Raw genomic sequence first — 23,890 nt, forward strand, 5'->3', positions numbered from 1 at the left:
TTACCACACATTACCACACAACACATTACCACACAACACATTACCACACAACACATTACCACACAACACCACAACACAGTACCACACAACACATTACCACACAACACATTACCACACAACACATTACCACACAACACCACAACACCTTACCACACAACACATTACCACACAACACATTACCACACAACACCACAACACATTACCACACAACACATTACCACATAACACATTACCACACAACACATTACCACATAACACATTACCACACAACACATTACCACATAACACATTACCACACAACACATTACCACACAACACATTACCACACAACACATTACCACACAACACATTACCACACAACACATTACCACACAACACCACAACACATTACCACACAACACATTACCACACAACACATTACCACACAACACATTACCACACAACACCACAACACATTACCACACAACACATTACCACACAACACATTACCACACAACACCTTACCAACACCTTACTAACACCTTACCAACACCTAACACCTTACCAACACCTTACTAACACCTTAATAACACCTTAATAACACCTTACCAACACCTTACCAACACCTTACCAACACCTTACCAACACCTAGGGCCTGGTTTAGGGGTGGGTACCAACACCTTACCAACACCTTACCAACACCTTACCAACACCTTTAACACCTTAATAACACCTTACCAACACCTTACCAACACCTTAATAACACCTTAATAACACCTTAATAACACCTTACCAACACCTTAGGGTAACACCTTACCAACACCTTAATAACACCTGGTTAAGGGGTTAGGGTAACAGGTTACCAACAGGGCCTTAATAACACCTTAATAACACAGGTTAGGTTAGGGTAACAGGTTACCAACACCTGGTTTAGGGGTGAGGGTAACAGGTTAACAGGGTAACAGGTTAGGGTAACAACTGGTTTAGGGGTGAGGGTAACAGGTTAGGGTCTGGTTTAGGGGTGAGGGTAACAGGTTAGGTTAGGGCCTGGTTTAGGGGTGGTAACAGGTTAAGGTCTGGGTAACAGGTTAGGGGCCTGGTTTAGGGGTGAGGGTGAGGGGTAACAGGTTAGGGCCTGGTTTAGGGGTGAGGGTAACAGGTTAGGGCCTGGTTTAGGGGTGAGGGTAACAGGTTAGGGTAACAGGTTAGGGCCTGGTTTAGGGGTGAGGGTAACAGGTTAGGGTAACAGGATAGGGTCTGGTTTAGGGGTGAGGGTAACAGGTTAGGGTAACAGGTTAGGGTAACCTTACTAACACCTTACCAACACCTTACCAACACCTTACCAACACCTTAATAACACCTTAATAACACCTTAATAACACCTTAATAACACCTTACCAACACCTTACCAACACCTTACCAACACCTTAATAACACCTTACCAACACCTTACCAACACCTTACCAACACCTTACCAACACCTTACCAACACCTTACCAACACCTTAATAACACCTTAATAACACCTTAATAACACCTTAATAACACCTTACCAACACCTTACCAACACAGGTTAGGGTCTGGTTTAGGGGTGAGGGTAACAGGTTAGGGCCTGGTTTAGGGGTGAGGGTAACAGGTTAGGGTAACAGGTTAGGGCCTGGTTTAGGGGTGAGGGTAACAGGTTAGGGTAACAGGTTAGGGCCTGGTTTAGGGGTGAGGGTAACAGGTTAGGGCCTGGTTTAGGGGTTAGGGTAACAGGTTAGGGTAACAGGTTATGGCCTGGTTTAGGGGTGAGGGTAACAGGTTAGGGCCTGGTTTAGGGGTGAGGGTAACAGGTTAGGGTAACAGGTTAAGGACTGGTTTAGGGGTGAGAGTAATAGGTTAGGGTAACAGGTTAGGGCCTGGTTTAGGGGTGAGGGTAACAGGTTAGGGCCTGGTTTAGGGGTGAGGGTAACAGGTTAGGGTAACAGGTTAAGGCCTGGTTTAGGGGTGAGGGTAACAGGTTAGGGTAACAGGTTAGGGCCTGGTTTAGGGGTGAGGGTAACAGGTTAAGGTCTGGTTTAGGGGTGAGGGTAACAGGTTAGGGCCTGGTTTAGGGGTGAGGGTAATAGGTTAGGCCCGGTTTAGGGGTGAGGGTAACAGGTTAGGGTAACAGGTTAGGGCCTGGTTTAGGGGTGAGGGTAACAGGTTAGGGCCTGGTTTAGGGGTGAGGGTAACAGGTTAGGGCCTGGTTTAGGGGTGAGGGTAACAGGTTAGGGTCTGGTTTAGGGGTTAGGGTAACAGGTTAGGGTAACAGGTTAGGGCCTGGTTTAGGGGTGAGGGTAACAGGTTAGGGTCTGGTTTAGGGGTGAGGGTAACAGGTTAGGGCCTGGTTTAGGGGTGAGGGTAACAGGTTAGGGCCTGGTTTAGGGGTGAGGGTAACAGGTTAGGGTAACAGGTTAGGGCCTGGTTTAGGGGTGAGGGTAACAGGTTAGGGTAACAGGTTAGGGCCTGGTTTAGGGGTGAGGGTAACAGGTTAGGGTAACAGGTTAGGGTCTGGTTTAGGGGTGAGGGTAACAGGTTAGGGTCTGGTTTAGGGGTGAGGGTAACAGGTTAGGGCCTGGTTTAGGGGTTAGGGTAACAGGTTAGGGTCTGGTTTAGGGGTGAGGGTAACAGGTTAGGGTAACAGGTTAGGGCCTGGTTTAGGGGTGAGGGTAACAGGTTAGGGTAACAGGTTAGGGCCTGGTTTAGGGGTGAGGGTAACAGGTTAGGGCCTGGTTTAGGGGTGAGGGTAACAGGTTAGGGTAACAGGTTAGGGCCTGGTTTAGGGGTGAGGGTAACAGGTTAGGGTAACAGGTTAGGGCCTGGTTTAGGGGTGAGGGTAACAGGTTAGGGCCTGGTTTAGGGGTTAGGGTAACAGGTTAGGGTAACAGGTTAGGGCCTGGTTTAGGGGTGAGGGTAACAGGTTAGGGTCTGGTTTAGGGGTGAGGGTAACAGGTTAGGGTAACAGGTTAGGGCCTGGTTTAGGGGTGAGGGTAACAGGTTAGGGTAACAGGTTAGGGCCTGCTTTAGGGGTGAGGGTAACAGGTTAGGGCCTGGTTTAGGGGTGAGGGTAACAGGTTAGGGCCTGGTTTAAGGAGGAGGGTAACAGGTTAGGGTAGCAGGTTAGGGCCTGGTTTAGGGGTGAGGGTAACAGGTTAGGGTAACAGGTTAGGGCCTGGTTTAGGGGTGAGGGTAACAGGTTAGGGCCTGGTTTAGGGGTGAGGGTAACAGGTTAGGGTAACAGGTTAGGGCCTGGTTTAGGGGTGAGGGTAACAGGTTAGGGTAACAGGATAGGGTCTGGTTTAGGGGTGAGGGTAACAGGTTAGGGTAACAGGTTAGGGTAACAGGTGAGGGTAACAGGTTAGGGTAACAGGTTAGGGTAACAGGTGAGGGCAACAGGTTAGGGTAACAGGTTAGGGTAACAGGTGAGGGTAACAGGTGAGGGTAACAGGTGAGGGTAACAGGTTAGGGTAACAGGTTAGGGCCTGGTTTAGGGGTGAGGGTAACAGGTTAGGGTAACAGGTTAGGGCCTGGTTTAGGGGTGAGGGTAACAGGTTAGGGTAACAGGTTAGGGTAACAGGTTAGGGCCTGGTTTAGGGGTGAGGGTAACAGGTTAGGGCCTGGTTTAGGGGTGAGGGTAACAGGTTAGGGTAACAGGTTAGGGTAACAGGTTAGGGTCTTACCGAGTCCTTGATAGCCATGAAGCAGTGGCAGATCCAACGTCTCGTCGTTCCATCTCTACAGATGTAGGAGAACGCTCTCTCAAAGTTCCTGTCCGGAGCGCAGAACGATACCTTCTCTATTGTCTGGTCTAGGATCAGGTCCTACAGAGGAGAGACATTATCATTACACCATTATCATTACACCATTATCGCGTTGCACCACTATCGTTGCGACATTATCACATCACAACATTATCACATTACACCATTATCATTACGGCGTTATCACCACAATATTAGCACATTGGTCATTAACATTACAGCATTATCACATCAAAAATTACCGTTACAACATTATCACCACAGCATCACATCATTATCATTACAGCATTATCATTACAACATTATCACATTACACTGACTGTTATTTTAGTATTGCTTCAGTGTCTTACAGAAGAGAAACATTACAACATTATCACAATGTTATCTTTACTACGATGGCCTACAGAGAGACATTATCATTACAGCATTATCACATTACAACATCAGCACATCACGCCATTATCATTACAACATTATCACATTACAACATCAGCACATCGCACCATTATCATTACAGCGTTATCACATTACAACATCAGCACATCACACCATTATCATTACAACATTATCACATTACACTGACTGTTATTTTAGTATTGCTTCAGTGTCTTACAGAGGAGAAACATTACAACATTATCACAATGTTATCTTTACGACAATGTCCTACATGGGAGAGACATTATCATCACAACACTATCACATTACAACATCATCACAACGTTATCACATCACACCATTATCATTACAACATTATCACAATGTTATCTTTACGACGATGTCCTACATGGGAGAGACATTATCATCACAACACTATCACATTACAACATCATCACAACGTTATCACATCACACCATTATCATTACAACATTATCACAATGTTATCTTTACGACGATGTCCTACATGGGAGAGACATTATCTCCGACTGTCAATATTACAACATTACTTGAAGCACTTCCCTACACAGAGTTTCCAACTCTCAGACACATGGAACATTCCATGACTTTCCATGTCTAACAGAGAAGAGTTTCCCTGCATCTATAGTCCTTAAATTGAAACAAAATGTGTGATCTTACAAATATGGTATGTAAATCCACGCCTCATGTTTAGGACAGACAATCTCGGGTTAACCCAGAACATAATATATTGGTGATTTGGTAGGGAGTCTTGTCCACGAGAGATGCTGCTGTTTCGTCTCCATGTAATAAAGCCTTCTTTCTGTAGGGGGCAGCAGAAGCCTCCGTTTAATATGGACCAGTCAGTCCATTAATGTTCCATGAAAGAGTCTCGATACCAGGTGTACTGTAACCAGGCTATACAAGAGGAACCATTGTTTGACAAAACTGTCCCGAGACCAAAACATTAACCAGTTCATTAAAAAGGTTTAGCATTCCTCTGGCTGAGGTTGAGCATTCCTCTGGCTGAGGTTGAGCATTCCTCTGGCTGAGGTTTCTCATTCCTCTGGCTGAGGTTGAGCATTCCTCTGGCTGAGGTTGAGCATTCCTCTGGCTGAGGTTTCTCATTCCTCTGGCTGAGGTTTCTCATTCCTCTGGCTGAGGTTGAGCATTCCTCTGGCTGAGGTTTCTCATTCCTCTGGCTGAGGTTTAGCATTCCTCTGGCTGAGGTTTCTCATTCCTCTGGCTGAGGTTTCTCATTCCTCTGGCTGAGGTTTCTCATTCCTCTGGCTGAGGTTTAGCATTCCTCTGGCTGAGGTTTAGCATTCCTCTGGCTGAGGTTTAGCATTCCTCTGGCTGAGGTTTAGCATTCCTCTGGCTGAGGTTTAGCATTCCTCTGGCTGAGGTCTAACATTCCTCTGGCTGAGGTTTAGCATTCCTCTGGCTGAGGTTTAGCATTCCTCTGGCTGAGGTTTCTCATTCCTCTGGCTGAGGTTTAGCATTCCTCTGGCTGAGGTTTAGCATTCCTCTGGCTGAGGTTTCTCATTCCTCTGGCTGAGGTTTAGCATTCCTCTGGCTGAGGTTTCTCATTCCTCTGGCTGAGGTTTAGCATTCCTCTGGCTGAGGTTTAGCATTCCTCTGGCTGAGGTTTAGCATTCCTCTGGCTGAGGTTTAGCATTCCTCTGGCTGAGGTTTAGCATTCCTCTGGCTGAGGTTTAGCATTCCTCTGGCTGAGGTTTAACAATCCTCTGGCTGAGGTTTAACATTCCTCTGGCTGAGGTTTAACATTCCTCTGGCTGAGGTTTAGCATTCCTCTGGCTGAGGTTTAACATTCCTCTGGCTGAGGTTTCTCATTCCTCTGGCTGAGGTTTAGCATTCCTCTGGCTGAGGTTTAGCATTCCTCTGGCTGAGGTTTAGCATTTCCTCTGGCTGAGGTTTAGCATTCCTCTGGCTGAGGTTTAGCATTCCTCTGGCTGAGGTTTAGCATTCCTCTGGCTGAGGTTTAGCATTCCTCTGGCTGAGGTTTAACATTCCTCTGGCTGAGGTTTAGCATTCTGTGTCAATCTGTCAGTGTGTGTTTCTGTGTGTGTGCGTAGGGTGTACAGTTGAAGTAAGAAGTTTAAAGTTGGAGTCATTAAAACTAATTTTTCAACCACTCCACAAATAGTGGAGTACACAAGTATAAACACAAGTATAGTACACAAGTATAAACACCATGGGACCACGCAGCCGTCATACCGCTCAGGGAGGAGACTCGTTCTGTCTCCTAGAGATGAACGTAATTTGGTGTGAAAAGTGCAAATCAATCCCAGAACAACAGCAAAGGACCTTGTGAAGATGCTGGAGGAAACAGGTACAAAAGTATCAATATCCACAGTAAAACGAGTCCTATATCGACATAAACTGAAAGGCCGCTCAGCAAGGAAGAAGCGACTGCTCCAAAACCGCCATAAAAAAGCCAGACTACGGTTTGCAACTACACATGGGGACAAAGTGTTACTTTTTTCATCAGACAATGACCCCAAGCATACTTCCAAAGTTGTGGCAAAATGGCTTAAGGACATCAAAGTCAAGGTATTGGAGTGGCCATCACAAAGCCCTGACCTCAATCCTATGGAACATTTGTAGGCAGAACTGAAAAAGCGTGTGCGAGCAAGGAGGCCTACAAACCTGACTGAGTTACACCAGCTCTGTCAGGAGGAATGGGCCAAAATTCACCCAATTTATTGTGGGAAGCTTGTGGAAGGCTACCTGAAACGTTTGACCCAAGATAAACAATTTAAAGGCAATGCTACCAAATACTAATTGAGTTGTCTGTAAACTTCTGACCCACTGGGAATGTGATGAAAGAAATAAAAGCTGAAATAAATAATTCTCTCTACTATTATTCTGACATTTCACATCCTTAAAATAAAGTGGTGATCCTAACTGACCTAAAACAGGGAATTTTTACTCGGATTAAATGTCAGGAATTATGAAAAACTGAGTTTAAATGTATTTGGCTGAGGTGTATGTAAACTTCCTAATTCAACTGTATGTCTGTTACTGTGTCTGTCTGTGTGTGTCTGTCTGTCTGCGTTTGCCTGTCTGCGTGTGTGTGTGTCTGTCTGTCTGTGTTTGTCTGTCTGCATGTGTGTGTGTCTGTTTGCGTGTGTGTGTGTGTGTCTCTGCGTGTGTGTGTGTGTGTGTGCGTGTGTGTGTGTGTGTGTCTCTGCGTGTGTGTGCGTGTGTGCGTGTGTGTGTGTGTGTGTGTGTGTGTGTGTGTGTGTGTGTGTGTGTGTGTGTGTGTGTGTGTGTGTGTGTGTGTGTGTGTGTGTGTGTGTGTGTGTGTGTGTGTCTGCGTGTGTCTGTGTGTCTGTCTTTGTGTGTGTGTGTTTGTGTGTGTGTCCGTGTGTCCGTGTGTCTGTGTGTCTGTGTGTCTGGGTGCCTGTGTGCATGTTGACCTAGCTGTTCAGACAACAGAGCAGGAGACTGGATGGATCTGTTACTTTACCTTAGTTTTGTCATCTACCACACGGAGACCGTCTGCTGAGACCCACAACACTGCTTTCACTGCCTTCTTCCCTGCCTGCAGACAGAAACACAGAGATGAGAGGGAGAGATGAGAGAGACCGGGAGAGATGAGAGAGAGAGATGAGAGGGAGAGATGAGAGAGACCGGGAGAGATGAGAGAGAGAGAGATGAGAGGGAGAGATGAGAGAGACCGGGAGAGATGAGAGAGAGAGATGAGAGGGAGAGATGAGAGGGAGAGATGAGAGAGAGAGATGAGAGGGAGAGATGGGAGAGAGAGATGAGAGGGAAATGAGAGAGAGACAGGGAGAAATGAGAGATGAGAGGGAGAGATGAGAGAGAGACAGGGAGAGATCAGAGGGAGAGATGAGAAAGAAATGAGAGGGAGAGATGAGAGGGAGAGATGAGAGAGAGAGATGAGAGATAAGAGGGAGAGATGAGAGGGAGAGATGAGAGAGATACAGGGAGAGATGAGAGAGAGACAGGGAGAGATGAGAGGGAGAGATGAGAAAGAGAAATGAGAGAGAGATGAGAGAGAGACATGGAGAGATGAGAGGGAGAGATGAGACATGGAGAGATGAGAGGGAGAGATGAGAGAGAGAGATGAGACAGGGAGAGATGAGAGGGAGAGATGAGAGGGAGACAGGGAGAGATGAGAGGGAGAGATGAGACAGGGAGAGATGAGAGGGAGACCGGGAAAGATGAGAGGGAGAGATGAGAGAGAGACCGGGAGAGATGAGAGAGAAACTGGGAGAGATGAGAGGGAGAGATGAGAGAGAGACCGGGAGAGATGAGAGAGAGACCGGGAGAGATGAGAGAGAGACGGGGAGACACAGGGAGAGAGACGGGGAGAGAGGGAGAGATGAGAGAGAGACCGGGAGAGACAGGGAGAGATGAGAGAGAGAGACTGGGAGAGACAGGGAGAGATGAGGAAGAGATGAGGGAGAGACCGGGAGAGACAGGGAGAGATGAGATAGAGACCGGGAGAGACAGGGAGAGATGAGAGAGAGACCGGGACATACAGGGAGAGACGGGGAAAGATGAAAGGGAGAGATGAGAGAGAGACCGGGAGACAGGGAGAGATGAGGAAGAGATGAGAGAGACATGGAGAGATGAGAGAGAAACAGGTAGAGATGAGAGAGAGACAGGGAGAGATGAGAGAGAGACAGGTAGAGATGAGAGAGAGACAGGGAGAGATGAGAGAGAGACAGGGAGAGATGAGAGAGAGACAGGTAGAGATGAGAGAGAGACAGGGAGAGATGAGAGAGACATGGAGAGATGAGAGAGAGACAGGGAGAGATGAGAGAGAGACATGGAGAGATGAGAGAGAGACATGGAGAGATGAGAGAGACATGGAGAGATGAGAGAGAAACAGGTAGAGATGAGAGAGAGACAGGGAGAGATGAGAGAGAGACAGAGAGACCAGCCACTCCCATTTTCTTCCCCAGCCTTACATCTTCCTTGAAACACAAACACACACAGTCTTGTATAACTAACCTTGTGGGGACACACATTTCAGTCCTATTCAAAAATCCTATTTTCCCTAAACCCTAATCTATACCTTTACCCTTACTTGAACCCTAATCTGTACCCTTACCTAACCCCTAATCTGTACCCTTACCTAAACCCTAATCTATACCTTTACCCTTACTTGAACCCTAAATCTGTACCCTTACCTAAACCCTAATCTATACCTTTACCCTTACTTGAACCCTAATCTGTACCCTTACCTAACCCCTAATCTGTACCCTTACCTAAACCCTAATCTGTACACGTACCTAAACCCTAATCTGTACCCTTACCTTTACCTAACCCTAATCTATACCTTTACCCTTACTTGAACCCTAATCTGTACCCTTACCTAACCCATAATCTGTACCCTTACCTAAACCCTAATCTGTACACGTACCTAAACCCTAATCTGTACCCTTACCTTTACCTAACCCTAATCTGTACCTTTACCCTTACCTAAACCATAATCTGTACCCTTACCCTTACCTAAACCCTAATCTGTACCCTTACCCTTACCTAAACCATAATCTGTACCCCTACCCTTACCTAAACCCTAATCTGTACCCTTACCCTTACCTAAACCCTAATCTGTACCCTTACCCTTACCTAACCCCTAATCTGTACCCTTACCTAAACCCTAATCTGTACCCTTACCTTTACCTAAACCCTAATCTGTACCCTTACCCTTACCTAAACCCAAATCTGTACCCTTACTTAAACCCTAATCTGTACCCTTACCTAAAAACGAATCTGTACCCTTACCTAACCCTAATCTGTACCCTTACCTAAACCATAATCTGTACCCTTACCCTTACCTAAACCCTAATCTGTACCCTTACCTAAACCCTAACCTGTACCCTTACCCAACCCTAATCTGTACCCTTACCTAAACCCTAATCTGTACCCTTACCCTTACCTAAACCCTAATCTGTACCCTTACCTAAACCCTAACCTGTACCCTTACCCAACCCTAATCTGTAACCTTACCTAAACCCTAACCTGTACCCTTACCCAACCCTAATCTGTACCCTTACCTAAACCCTAATCTGTACCCTTACCCTTACCTAAACCCTAATCTGTACCCTTACCTAAACCCTAACCTGTACCCTTACCCAACCCTAATCTGTAACCTTACCTAAACCCTAATCTGTACTCTTACCCAAACCCCAATCTGTACTCTTACCCAAACCCCAATCTGTACTCTTACCCAAACCCCAATCTGTACCCTTACCTAACCCCTAATCTGTACCCTTACCTAAACCCTAATCTGTACCGTTACCTAACCCCTAATCTGTACCCTTACCTAACCCCTAATCTGTACCCTTACCTAAACACTAATCTGTACCCTTACCTAAACCCTAATCTGTACTCTTACCTAAACCCTAATCTGTACCCTTACCTAAACCCTAATCTGAACCCTTACGCTTACCTAAACCCTAATCTGTACCCTTACCTAAACCCTAATCTGTACCCTTTCCCTTACCTAACCCCAATCTGTACCGTTACCTAAATCATAATCTGTACCCTTACCCCTAACCTGTACCCTTACCTAACCCCTAATCTGTACCCTTACTCTTACCTAAACCCTAATCTGTACCCTTACCCTTACCCCTAATCTGTACCCTTACCTAACCCCTAATATGTACCCTTACCTAACCCCTAATCTGTACCCTTACCCTTACCTAAACCCTAATCTGTACCCTTACCCTTAGTCTGTACCCTTAGCTAAACCCTAATCTGTACCCTTACCTAAACCCTAATCTGTACCCTTACCCTTACCTAAACCCTAATCTGTACCCTTACCCTTACCTAAACCCTAATCTGTACCCTTACCCAACCCCTAATCTGTACCCTTACCTAACCCCTAATCTGTACCCTTACCTAAACCCTAATCTGTACCCTTACCTAAACCCTAATCTGTACCCTTACCTAACCCCTAATCTGTACCCTTACCTAACCCCTAATCTGTACCCTTACCTAACCCCTAATCTGTACCCTTACCTAACCCCTAATCTGTACCCTTACCTAACCCCTAATCTGTACCCTTACCTAACCCCTAATCTGTACCCTTAACTAACCCCTAATCTGTACCCTTACCTAAATCCTAAAACACAACCTTAACCCCCTGTAAATACAGTTGAAGTCGGAAGTTTACATACACTTGGCTTGGAGTTATTAAAACTCCACACATTTCTTGTTAACAAACTATAGTTTTGTCAAGTCGGTTAAGGACATCTACTTTGTGCATGACACATGTCATTTTTACAACAATTGTTTACAGACAGATTATTTCACTTATAATTCACTGTATCACAATTCCAGTGGGTCAGAAGTTTACATACACTAAGTTGACTGTGCCTTTAAACAGCTTGGGAAATTCAGGAAAATTACGTCATGGCTTTAGAAGCTTCTGATAGGCTAATTGACATAATTTGAGCCAATTGGAGGTGTAACTGTGGTTGTATTTCAAGGCCAACCTTCAAAGTCAGTGTGTCTTTGCTTGAACGTAGAAAAATAATTGTAGACCTCCACAAGTCTGGTCCTTGAAAGCAATTTCCAAACGCCTGAAGGTACCAAGTTCATCTGTACAAACAGTAGTACATAAGTATAAACACCATGGGACCACGCAGCCATCATACCTCTCAGGAAAGAGACACTTTCTGTCTCCTAGAGATGAACGTACTTTGATGTGAAAAGTACAAATCAATCCCAGAACAACAGCAAAGGACCTTGTGAAGATGCTGGAGGAAACGGGTACAAAAGTATCTATATCCACATTAAAACGAGTCCTATATCGACATAACCTGAAAGGCCGCTCAGCATGGAAGAAACTACTGCTCCAAAACCGCCATAAAAAAGCCAGACTACGGTTTGCAACTGCACATGGGGACAAAGATCGTACTTTTTGGAGAAATGTCCTCTGGTCTGATGAAACAAAAATAGAACTGTTTGACCATAATGACCATCGTTATGTTTGGAGGAAAAAGGGGAGGCCTGCAAGCCGAAGAACACCATCCCAACCGTGAAGCATGGGGGTGGCAGCATCATGTTGTGGGGTGCTTTGCTGCAGGAGGGACTTGTGCACTTCACAAAATAAATGGCATCATGAGGATGGAAAATTATGTGGATATATTGAAGCAACATCTCAAGACATCAGTCAGGAAGTTAAAGCTTGGTCGCAAATGGGTCTTCCAAATGGACAAAGACCCCAAGCATACTTCCAAAGTTGTGGCAAAATGGCTTAAGGACAACAAAGTCAAGGTATTGGAGTGGCCATCATAAAGTCCTGACCTCAATCCAATAGAATATTTGTGGGCAGAACTGAAAAAGCGTGTGCGAGCAAGGAGGCCTACAAACCTGACTCAGTTCCACCAGTTCTGTCAGGAGGAATGGGCCAAAATTCACCCAATTTATTGTGGGAAGCTTGTGGAAGGCTATCTGAAACGTTTGATCCAAGTTAAACCATTTAAAGGCAACGCTAACAAATACTAATTGAGTGAATGTAAACTTCTGACGCGCTGGGAATGTGATGAAAGAAACATTTCACATTCTTAGAATAAACCGGTGATCCTAACTAACCTAAAACAGGGAATTTTTACGAGGATGTATGTATTTGGCTAAGGTGTAAACTTCAGACTTCAACTGTATATATATATCTGTAGCATTTAACAAACAACCCCCAGTTGGTCAAATGTTTGTTTATTTACATTTTATTTGGGGTTACACACACCCACACACCCACCCACACGTCCACACACACCCACACACCCACCCACACGTCCACACACACCCACACACCCACCCACACGTCCACACACACCCACACACACACACACACACACGCGTCCACACCCACCCACACGTCCACACACACCCACACACCCACCCACACGTCCACACACACCACACCCCCACACGTCCACACACACACCCACACACACGTCCACACACACCCACACCCACCCACACCCCACACACACGTCCACACACACCCACACGTCCACACACACCCACACACACACCCACACCCACCCACACGTCCACACACACCCACCCACACGTCCACACACCCACACGTCCACACACCCACACGTCCACACACCCACACACACCCACACGTCCACACACACCCACACGTCCACACACACCCACACGTCCACACACACACCCACACGTCCACACACACGTCCACACACACCCACACACTCACCCACACACCCACACACACACCCACACGTCCACACACGTCCACACACCCACACACCCACCCACACGTCCACACGTCCACACACCCACACACCCACCCACACCCACACGTCCACACGTCCACACACCCACCCACACACCCACCCAAACGTCCACACACGTCCACACACCCACACACCCACACACACACACGTCCACACACCCACGTCCACACACACGTCCACACGTCCACACACCCACACACCCACCCACACGTCCACACGCCCACACGTCCACACACCCACCCACACGTCCACACGACCACACATCCACACGCCCACACGACCACACACCCACACGTCCACACGACCACACATCCACACGTCCCCACACACCCACACATCCACACGTCCACACACCCACACACCCACCCACACGTCCACACGCCCACACATCCACACGTCCCCACACACCCACACGTCCACACGTCCCCACACACCCACACCCACACGTCCACACGTCCCCACACACCCACACGCCCACACGTCCCCCACACCCACACGCCCACACGACCACACGTCCCACACGCCCCACGTCCCCACGTCCACGTCCCCACACGCCCACACGTCCACACGCCCACACGTCCACACGCCCACACGTCCACGTCCCCACACGCCCACACGTCCACACGCCCACACGTCCACACACCCACACGCCCACACGCCCACACGTCCCACGTCCCCACACGCCCACACGTCCACACGTCCACACGTCCACACGTCCCCACACGCCCACACGTCCACACGCCCACACGCCCACACGTCCACACGCCCACACGTCCACACGTCCACACACGCCCACACGTCCACACGCCCACACGTCCACACACGCCCACACGCCCACACGTCCACACACGCCCACACGTCCACACGCCCACACGCCCACACACGCCACACGCCCACACGCCCACACGCCCACACGTCCACACAGGTGATCCTAACTAACCTAAAACAGGGAATTTTTACGAGGATGTATGTATTTGGCTAAGGTGTAAACTTCAGACTTCAACTGTATATATATATCTGTAGCATTTAACAAACAACCCCCAGTTGGTCAAATGTTTGTTTATTTACATTTTATTTGGGGTTACACACACCCACACACCCACCCACACGTCCACACACACCCACACACCCACCCACACGTCCACACACACCCACACACCCACCCACACGTCCACACACACCCACACACACGTCCACACACACCCACACACGCGTCCACACCCACCCACACGTCCACACACACCCACACACCCACACGTCCACACACACCCACCCACACGTCCACACCCACACACACGTCCACACACACCCACACACACGTCCCACACACCCACGTCCACACACACCCACACACCCACCCACACGTCCACACACACCCACACGTCCACACACACGTCCACACACACCCACACCACACCCACACGTCCACACACACCCACACACCCACCCACACGTCCACACACACCACACCCACACGTCCACACACCCACACGTCCACACACCCACACACACCCACACGTCCACACACACCCACACGTCCACACACACCCACACGTCCACACACACCCACACGTCCACACACACGTCCACACACACCCACACACCCACCCACACACCCACACACACACCCACACGTCCACACACGTCCACACACCCACACACCCACCCACACGTCCACACGTCCACACACGTCCACACACCCACACACCCACCCACACGTCCACACGTCCACACCCACACACCCACACACCCACCACCCACACCCACAACCCAAACGTCCACACACGTCCACACACCCACCCACACGTCCACACGCCCACACACACACACGTCCACACACCCACACACACCCACACACACGTCCACACGTCCACACACCCACACACCCACCCACACGTCCACATGACCACACGCCCACACGTCCACACACCCACACACCCACCCACACGTCCACCACCACACATCCACACGCCCACACGCCCCACACACCCACACGTCCACACGACCACACATCCACACGCCCACACGACCACACCCCACACACCCACACGACCACACGCCCACACGTCCACACGCCCACACATCCACACGCCCACACGCCCACACACCCACACGCCCACACGACCACACGCCCACACGTCCCACACACGCCCACACGTCCACACGCCCACACACCCACACGCCCACACGTCCCCACACACCCACACGTCCACACGACCACACGCCCACACGTCCACACCACACCCCACACGCCCACACGTCCACACGCCCACACGTCCACACGTCCACACCCACACGTCCACACGCCCACGTCCACACGTCCACACGCCCACACGTCCACACGCCCACACGTCCACACACCCACACGTCCACACGTCCACACGCCCACACACCCACACGCCCACACGTCCACACGCCCACACGTCCACACGTCCACACGACCACACATCCACACGTCCCCACACACCCACACATCCACACGCCCACACGACCACACATCCACACGTCCACACGACCACACATCCACACGTCCACACGTCCACACGTCCACACACCCACAAAAGCTGGAAAGAGGGAAAACAAGGGAAAGTGAAACATTATAAAGAACATTGAGTCATTAATAGTAGTGGTGTTGTTCCAGACTGGAAGGAGGAAGAGGTGAAAGGACGTTGCCACGACAACAAAGTAACTGACAGAGTAGTGGTGTTGTTCCAGACTGGAAGGAGGAAGAGGTGAAAGGACGTTGCCACGACAACAAAGTAACTGACAGAGTAGTGGTGTTGTTCCAGACTGGAAGGAGGAAGAAGAGGACGTGACAACAAAGTAACTGACGTAGTGGTGTTGTTCCAGACACGTTGCCACGACAACAAAGCAACTGACAAAGTAGCCCACTAGTTCAATAACAACTTCCATACCACACACACACACACACACACACACACACACACACACACACACACACACACACACACACACACACACACACACACACACACACACACACACACACACACACACACACACACACACCCAGGTGTCCAGGTAGTTTGTTGGTGAGGTAATGTCCCAGACAGGACCCTGATCAGAGAGTGAGGGGTTATTATAAAGGAAAGAGGCAGAGGCACTCAGATTGACACACCAGGCACGACTTACTTTTGTAAAGAAGCCCTTGAAGAATGTCCTGTCCTGTTGTGGGGCAGGTAAAGGGGAGGGGGAGGGCGACAACACGGACAATGTTACCGATGACTGAGGAGGGCTACCGAGTGTCCAGGTATGTGTGATTACTCTGTTTATGGGGGGGAGGGGGGCTTGTAGGAGTTGAAGCTTGTTTAAGAGTGAGTCAGTGGAGAGATGGATGGATGAGGAGGCCAAGGTTGACGTTTGGTTAGGAGTGAGTCAGTGGAGAGATGGATGGATGAGGAGGCCAAGGTTGACGTTTGGTTAGGAGTGAGTCAGTGGAGAGATGGATGGATGAGGAGGCCAAGGTTGACGTTTGGTTAGGAGTGAGTCAGTGGAGAGATGGATGGATGAGGAGGCCAAGGTTGACGTTTGGTTAGGAGTGAGTCAGTAGAGAGATGGATGGATGAGGAGGCCAAGGTTGACGTTTGGTTAGGAGTGAGTCAGTGGAGAGATGGATGGATGAGGAGGCCAAGGTTGACGTTTGGTTAGGAGTGAGTCAGTGGAGAGATGGATGGATGAGGAGGCCAAGGTTGACGTTTGGTTAGGAGTGAGTCAGTGGAGAGATGGATGGATGAGGAGGCCAAGGTTGACGTTTGGTTAGGAGTGAGTCAGTGGAGAGATGGATGGATGAGGAGGCCAAGGTTGACGTTTGGTTAGGAAGAAAAATAAACGTTTTGTTTTCGAGATGATAGTTTCCGGATTCGACCATATTAATGACCTACGGCTAGAGAGGGGGAAGGGAGAGGACGAGCCCACAGGCCTGTTAGTTGTCAGGATGGACAGAGTGGAGTAGAGAGGCGGAAGGGAGAGGATGAGCCCACAGGCCTGTTAGATGTCAGGATGGACAGAGTGGAGTAGAGAGGGGGAAGGGAGAGGACGAGCCCACAGGCCTGTTAGTTGTCAGGATGGACAGAGTGGAGTAGAGAGGCGGAAGGGAGAGGATGAGCCCACAGGCCTGTTAGATGTCAGGATGGACAGAGTGGAGTAGAGAGGGGGAAGGGAGAGGACGAGCCCACAGGCCTGTTAGTTGTCAGGATGGACAGAGTGGAGTAGAGAGGCGGAAGGGAGAGGATGAGCCCACAGGCCTGTTAGATGTCAGGATGGACAGAGTGGAGTAGAGAGGGGGAAGGGAGAGGACGAGCCCACAGGCCTGTTAGATGTCAGGATGGACAGAGTGGAGTAGAGAGGGGGAAGGGAGAGGACGAGCCCACAGGCCTGTTATAGATGTCAGAATGGACAGAGTGGAGTAGAGAGGCGGAAGGGAGAGGACGAGCCCACAGGCCTGTTAGGTGTCAGAATGGACAGAGTGGAGTAGAGAGGGGGAAGGGAGAGGACGAGCCCACAGGCCTGTTAGGTGTCAGAATGGACAGAGTGGAGTAGAGAGGGGGAAGGGAGAGGACGAGCCCACAGGCCTGTTAGGTGTCAGAATGGACAGAGTGGAGTAGAGAGGTGGAAGGGAGAGGATGAGCCCACAGGCCTGTTATAGATGTCAGAATGGACAGAGTGGAGTAGAGAGGGTGGAAGGGAGAGGACGAGCCCACAGGCCTGTTATAGATGTCAGAATGGACAGAGTGGAGTAGAGAGGGGGAAGGGAGAGGACGAGCCCACAGGCCTGTTATAGATGTCAGAATGGACAGAGTGGAGTAGAGAGGGGGAAGGGAGAGGACGAGCCCACAGGCCTGTTAGGTGTCAGAATGGACAGAGTGGAGTAGAGAGGGGGAAGGGTGAGAACGAGCCCACAGGCCTGTTAGGTGCCAGGATGGACAGAGTGGAGTAGAGAGGGGGAAGGGAGAGGACGAGCCCACAGGCCTGTTAGGTGTCAGAATGGACAGAGTGGAGTAGAGAGGGGGAAGGGAGAGGACGAGCCCACAGGCCTGTTAGGTGTCAGAATGGACAGAGTGGAGTAGAGAGGGGGAAGGGTGAGAGAGCCCACAGGCCTGTTAGGTGCCAGGATGGACAGAGTGGAGTAGAGAGGGGGAAGGGAGAGGACGAGCCCACAGGCCTGTTAGGTGTCAGAATGGACAGAGTGGAGTAGAGAGGGGGAAGGGAGAGGACGAGCCCACAGGCCTGTTAGATGTCAGGATGGACAGAGTGGAGGAGAGAGGGGGAAGGGAGAGGATGAGCCCACAGGCCTGTTAGGTGTCAGAATGGACAGAGTGGAGTAGAGAGGGGGAAGGGAGAGGACGAGCCCACAGGCCTGTTAGATGTCAGGATGGACAGAGTGGAGTAGAGAGGGGGAAGGGAGAGGACGAGCCCACAGGCCTGTTAGATGTCAGGATGGACAGAGTGGAGTAGAGAGGGGGAAGGGAGAGGACGAGCCCACAGGCCTGTTAGGTGTCAGAATGGACAGAGTGGAGTAGAGAGGGGGAAGGGAGAGGACGAGCCCACAGGCCTGTTAGGTGTCAGGATGGACAGAGTGGAGGAGAGAGGGGGAAGGGAGAGGACGAGCCCACAGGCCTGTTATAGATGTCAGAATGGACAGAGTGGAGTAGAGAGGGGGAAGGGAGAGGACGAGCCCACAGGCCTGTTATAGATGTCAGAATGGACAGAGTGGAGTAGAGAGGGGGAAGGGAGAGGACGAGCCCACAGGCCTGTTAGGTGTCAGGATGGACAGAGTGGAGTAGAGAGGGGGAAGGGAGAGGACGAGCCCACAGGCCTGTTAGATGTCAGGATGGACAGAGTGGAGTAGAGAGGGGGAAGGGAGAGGACGAGCCCACAGGCCTGTTAGATGTCAGAATGGACAGAGTGGAGTAGAGAGGGGGAAGGGAGAGGACGAGCCCACAGGCCTGTTAGGTGTCAGGATGGACAGAGTGGAGTAGAGAGGTGGAAGGGAGAGGACGAGCCCACAGGCCTGTTATAGATGTCAGAATGGACAGAGTGGAGTAGAGAGGGGGAAGGGAGAGGACGAGCCCACAGGCCTGTTAGGTGTCAGAATGGACAGAGTGGAGTAGAGAGGAGGAAGGGAGAGGACGAGCCCACAGGCCTGTTAGGTGTCAGGATGGACAGAGTGGAGTAGAGAGGGGGAAGGGAGAGGACGAGCCCACAGGCCTGTTAGATGTCAGAATGGACAGAGTGGAGTAGAGAGGGGGAAGGGAGAGGACGAGCCCACAGGCCTGTAGTCGGGTGATTAGAGAAACAGACTGTCCAGTGACTAGACTACATAGTGAGACAGAGAGAGGTCTACCTACCGTCTTGAGACGCTTCACAGCCCCCTCACAGATATGCATTCCTCTGGACTCCTCCACCTCTACATGGCCCAGGTACTAGAGACAGAGAGGGAGACAGGAGAGAGAGAGAGAGAGAACAGAGTTAGTGAGGTACTAGAGACAGAGAGGGAGACAGGAGAGAGAGAACAGAGTTAGTGAGGTACTAGAGACAGAGAGGGAGACAGGAGAGAGAGAGAACAGAGTTAGTGAGGTACTAGAGACAGAGAGAGACAGGAGAGAGAGAGAGAGAGAACTGAGTTAGTGAGGTACAAGAGACAGAAAGGGAGACAGGAAAGAGAGAGAACAGAGTTCGTGAGGTACTAGAGACAGAGAGAGAGACAGAGAGAGAGAGAGAGAGAGAGAGAGAGAGAGAGAGAGAGAGAGAACAGAGTTAGTGAGGTACTAGAGACAGAGAGGGAGACAGGAGAGAGAGAGAGAGAGAGAACAGAGTTAGTGAGGTACTAGAGACAGAGAGAGAGACAGGAGAGAGAGAGAGAACTGAGTTAGTGAGGTACAAGAGACAGAAAGGGAGACAGGAAAGAGAGAGAACAGAGTTCGTGAGGTACTAGAGACAGAGAGAGAGAGAGAGAGAGAGAGAGAGAGAACAGAGTTAGAGGAACTAGAGTTAGAGAGGTACTAGAGACAGAGAGGAGAGAGAGAGAGAGAGAGAGAGAGAGAGAGAGAGAGAGAGAGAGAACAGAGTTAGAGGTACTAGAGACAGAGAGGAGACAGAGAGAGAGAGAGAGACAGAGAGAGAGAGAGAGAGAGAGAGAGAACAGAGTTAGTGAGGTACTAGAGACAGAGAGGGAGACAGAGAGAGAGAGAGAGAGACAGAGAGAGAGAGAGAGAGAGAACAGAGTTAGTGAGGTACTAGAGACAGAGAGGGAGACAGGAGAGAGGAGACAGAACAGAGTTAGTGAGGTACTAGAGAGAGAGAGAGAGAGAGAGAGGAGAGAGAGAGAACAGAGTTAGTGAGGTACTAGAGACAGAGAGGGAGACAGGAGAGAGAGAGAACAGAGTTAGTGAGGTACTAGAGACAGAGAGGGAGACAGGAGAGAGAGAGAACAGAGTTAGTGAGGTACTAGAGACAGAGAGGGAGACAGGAGGGAGAGAGAGAGAACAGAGTTAGTGAGGTACTAGAGACAGAGAGGGAGACAGGAGAGAGGTATTTGTACATTGTATATATATATATATATAATATGACATTTGTAATGTCTTTACTGTTTTTAAACTTCTGTATGTGTAATGTTTACTGTTAATTTTTGTTGTTTTTCACTTTATATATTCACTTTGTATGTTGTCTACCTCACTTGCTTTGGCAATGTTAACACATGTTTCCCATGCCAATAAAGCCCTTGAATTGAATTGAGACAGAGACAGAGACAGAGACAGAGACAGAGAGAGAGAGAGAGAGAGAGAGAGACACACACAGAGACAGAGACAGAGACAGAGACAGAGAGAGAGACAGAGACAGAGAGAGACACAGAGACAGAGACAGAGACAGAGACAGAGAGAGAACAGAGTTCGTGAGCAGAGCATGAAACAGCAGGTTGTGAGTGGTGACGTCCTCTTCCTGCCAGGGGAAAGGTCATCCTGCCAAAGGGCCACTGCTGCTCCTGTACATGACTGGCTGAAGGACTACACGTGGATGTCGACGTCCCAAATGCCAACCTATTCCTTATTTTAGTGCACTACTTTTGGTCAAAGGTGTAGGGAATAGGGCGGCATTTGGGACCCAAAGTATCTATCAATAGACGGAAAGAGCTCCCGAGCCAGTGTGTCCCCCGCCCCTGACCTATGGTCCCTTGGGATGGCGAGGGTCAGACCTGGAGCCCTGGGGGCAGGCAGCCATTGTTGCTGCTTCCCTCCACACACCAGAGTTCTCATTCTCAGGCAGAAACACCGGCCAGGACGTCTGTGCTGCGTTAAAAAAAGAAGAACTGTTTCCTAAAGTTGTCTGTCTGTCTGTCTGTCTGTCTGTCTGTCTGTCTGTCTGTCTGTCTGTCTGTCTGTCTGTCTGTCTGTCTGTCTGTCTGTCTCTAGTACCTCACTAACTCAGTTCTCTCTCTCTCCTGTCTCTCTCTCTGTCTCTAGTACCTCACTAACTCTGTTCTCTCTCTCTCTCCTGTCTCTCTCTCTGTCTCTAGTACCTCACTAACTATGTTCTCTCTCTCTCTCCTGTCTCCCTCTCTGTCTCTAGTACCTCACTAACTATGTTCTCTCTCTCTCTCCTGTCTCTCTCTGTCTCTAGTACCTCACTAACTCAGTTCTCTCTCTCTCTCTCTCCTGTCTCCCTCTCTGTCTCTAGTACCTCACTAACTCTGTTCTCTCTCTCTCTCCTCTCTCTCTCTGTCTCTAGTACCTCACTAACTCTGTTCTCTCTCTCTCTCCTGTCTCTCTCTCTGTCTCTAGTACCTCACTAACTATCCCTCTCCCTCTCTCTCTCTCTCTCCTGTCTCCCTCTCTGTCTCTAGTCCCCCCTCACTAACTATGTTCTCTCTCTCTCTCCTGTCTCTCTCTGTCTCTAGTACCTCACTAACTCTGTTCTCTCTCTCTCTCTCCTGTCTCCCTCTCTGTCTCTAGTACCTCACTAACTCTGTTCTCTCTCTCTCTCCTGTCTCTCTCTCTGTCTCTAGTACCTCACTAACTATGTTCTCTCTCTCTCTCTCCTGTCTCCCTCTCTGTCTCTAGTACCTCACTAACTATGTTCTCTCTCTCTCCTGTCTCTCTCTCTGTCTCTAGTACCTCACTAACCCTGTTCTCTCGCTCTCTCTCTCTCTCTGTCTCTAGTACCTCACTAACTATGTTCTCTCTCTCTCTCCTGTCTCTCTCTGTCTCTAGTACCTCACTAACTATGTTCTCTCTCTCTCTCTCCCCCTCTCTCTCTCCCTCTCTCCCTCTCTCATCCTGTCTCCCCTCCCACTCCCCCTCCCAACACTCCCCCCTCCAACACTCCCCCCCCTCCCTCCAACACTCCCCCCCCCTCCAACACTCCCCCTCCCTCCAACACTCCCTCCCTCCCTCCAACACTACCCCCCCCCTCCCTCCAACACTCCCCCTCCAGCATCCACCCCAAACACTACCCCTCCCTCCAACACTCCCCCTCCAACACTCCCCCTCCCTCCAACACTCCCCCCTCCAAATACTCCCCCTCCAGCATCCACCCCAAACACTACCCCTCCCTCCAACACTCCCCCCTCCAACACTCCCCCTCCAAACTCCCCCCTCCAACCTCCCCCTCCCTCCAACTCCCCCCCCCTCCAACACTCCCCCTCCAACACTCCCCCTCCAACACTCCCCCCTCCAACACTCCCCCCCCTCCAACACTCCCACTCCCCTCCCCCTCCAACACTCCCCCCTCCCTCCAACACTCCCCCCTCAAACACTCCCCCCCCTCCAACACTCCCCCCCTCCAACACTCTACCCCCCCTCCAACACTCCCCCCCTCCAACACTCCCCCCCCCCTCCCCCCTCCAACACTACCCCCCCTCCAACACTCCCCCTCCCTCCAACTCCCCCCTCCAACACTCCCCCTCCAGCACCCACCCCAAACACTCCCCCCCCTCCAACACTCCCCCTCAAACACTCCCCCCTCCAACACTCCCCCCTCCAACACTCCCCCTCTCTCCAACACTCCCCTCTCTCCAACACTCCCCCTCCAACACTCCCCCTCTCCAACACTCCCCCCTCCAACACTCCCCCTCCCTCCAACACTCCCCCCCTCCAACACTCCCCCTCCCTCCAACACTTCCCCCCTCCAACACTCCCCCTCCCTCCAACACTCCCCCCTCCCTCCCCCTCCAACACTCCCCCTCAAACACTCCCCCCTCCAACACTCCCCCCTCCAACACCCCCCCCCCCTCCAACACTCCCCCCTCCAACACTCCCCCCTCCAACACTCCCCCCTCCAGCACCCACCCCAAACACTACCCCTCCCTCCAACACTCCCCCTCCCTCCAACACTCCCCCTCCAACACTCCCCCCTCCAGCACCCACCCCAAACACTACCCCTCCCTCCAACACTCCCCCTCCCTACAACACTCCCCCCTCCAACACTCCCCCTCCCTCCAACACCC

General features: G+C 50.4%; 1 protein-coding gene and 2 long non-coding RNA genes across 9 annotated transcripts in view; 2 read left to right on the forward strand and 1 right to left on the reverse strand.

Annotated features, from left to right (window-relative positions):
* Nucleotides 1-23,890, reverse strand: part of LOC127926870 (protein numb homolog) — a 114,969-nt gene that overhangs the window by 15,587 nt on the left and 75,492 nt on the right. Inside the window, 4 exon segments of the mRNA XM_052512526.1 lie at nucleotides 3,683-3,823; nucleotides 7,650-7,724; nucleotides 16,582-16,614; nucleotides 19,797-19,871. Of these exon segments, the coding sequence (XP_052368486.1) occupies nucleotides 3,683-3,823; nucleotides 7,650-7,724; nucleotides 16,582-16,614; nucleotides 19,797-19,871 (324 nt within the window).
* LOC127926871 (uncharacterized) lies at nucleotides 1,144-3,673 on the forward strand. Of its 4 annotated transcripts, XR_008125314.1 has the most exons (5): nucleotides 1,144-1,183; nucleotides 1,583-1,672; nucleotides 2,026-2,197; nucleotides 2,275-2,537; nucleotides 2,602-3,673. It is a non-coding gene; the product is annotated as an uncharacterized LOC127926871 (long non-coding RNA). The 4 variants fall into 4 exon arrangements; XR_008125315.1 differs by lacking the exons at nucleotides 1,144-1,183; nucleotides 2,026-2,197 and having other exon boundaries at nucleotides 1,331-1,672; nucleotides 2,339-2,537; nucleotides 2,602-2,864; nucleotides 3,451-3,614; XR_008125313.1 differs by lacking the exons at nucleotides 1,144-1,183; nucleotides 2,026-2,197 and having other exon boundaries at nucleotides 1,331-1,672; nucleotides 2,339-2,537; nucleotides 2,602-3,463; nucleotides 3,554-3,601.
* On the forward strand, nucleotides 17,218-19,787 carry LOC127926872 (uncharacterized). Of its 4 annotated transcripts, none has more exons than XR_008125318.1 (3): nucleotides 17,218-18,027; nucleotides 18,878-19,431; nucleotides 19,564-19,787. It is a non-coding gene; the product is annotated as an uncharacterized LOC127926872 (long non-coding RNA). The 4 variants fall into 4 exon arrangements; XR_008125317.1 differs by lacking the exon at nucleotides 17,218-18,027 and adding an exon at nucleotides 18,139-18,294 and having other exon boundaries at nucleotides 18,748-19,431; XR_008125319.1 differs by lacking the exon at nucleotides 17,218-18,027 and adding an exon at nucleotides 18,339-18,489.

The sequence above is a fragment of the Oncorhynchus keta genome, unplaced genomic scaffold (genome assembly GCF_023373465.1).
Source record: "Oncorhynchus keta strain PuntledgeMale-10-30-2019 unplaced genomic scaffold, Oket_V2 Un_contig_8558_pilon_pilon, whole genome shotgun sequence".
NCBI classification, from domain to species: Eukaryota; Metazoa; Chordata; class Actinopteri; order Salmoniformes; family Salmonidae; genus Oncorhynchus; species Oncorhynchus keta.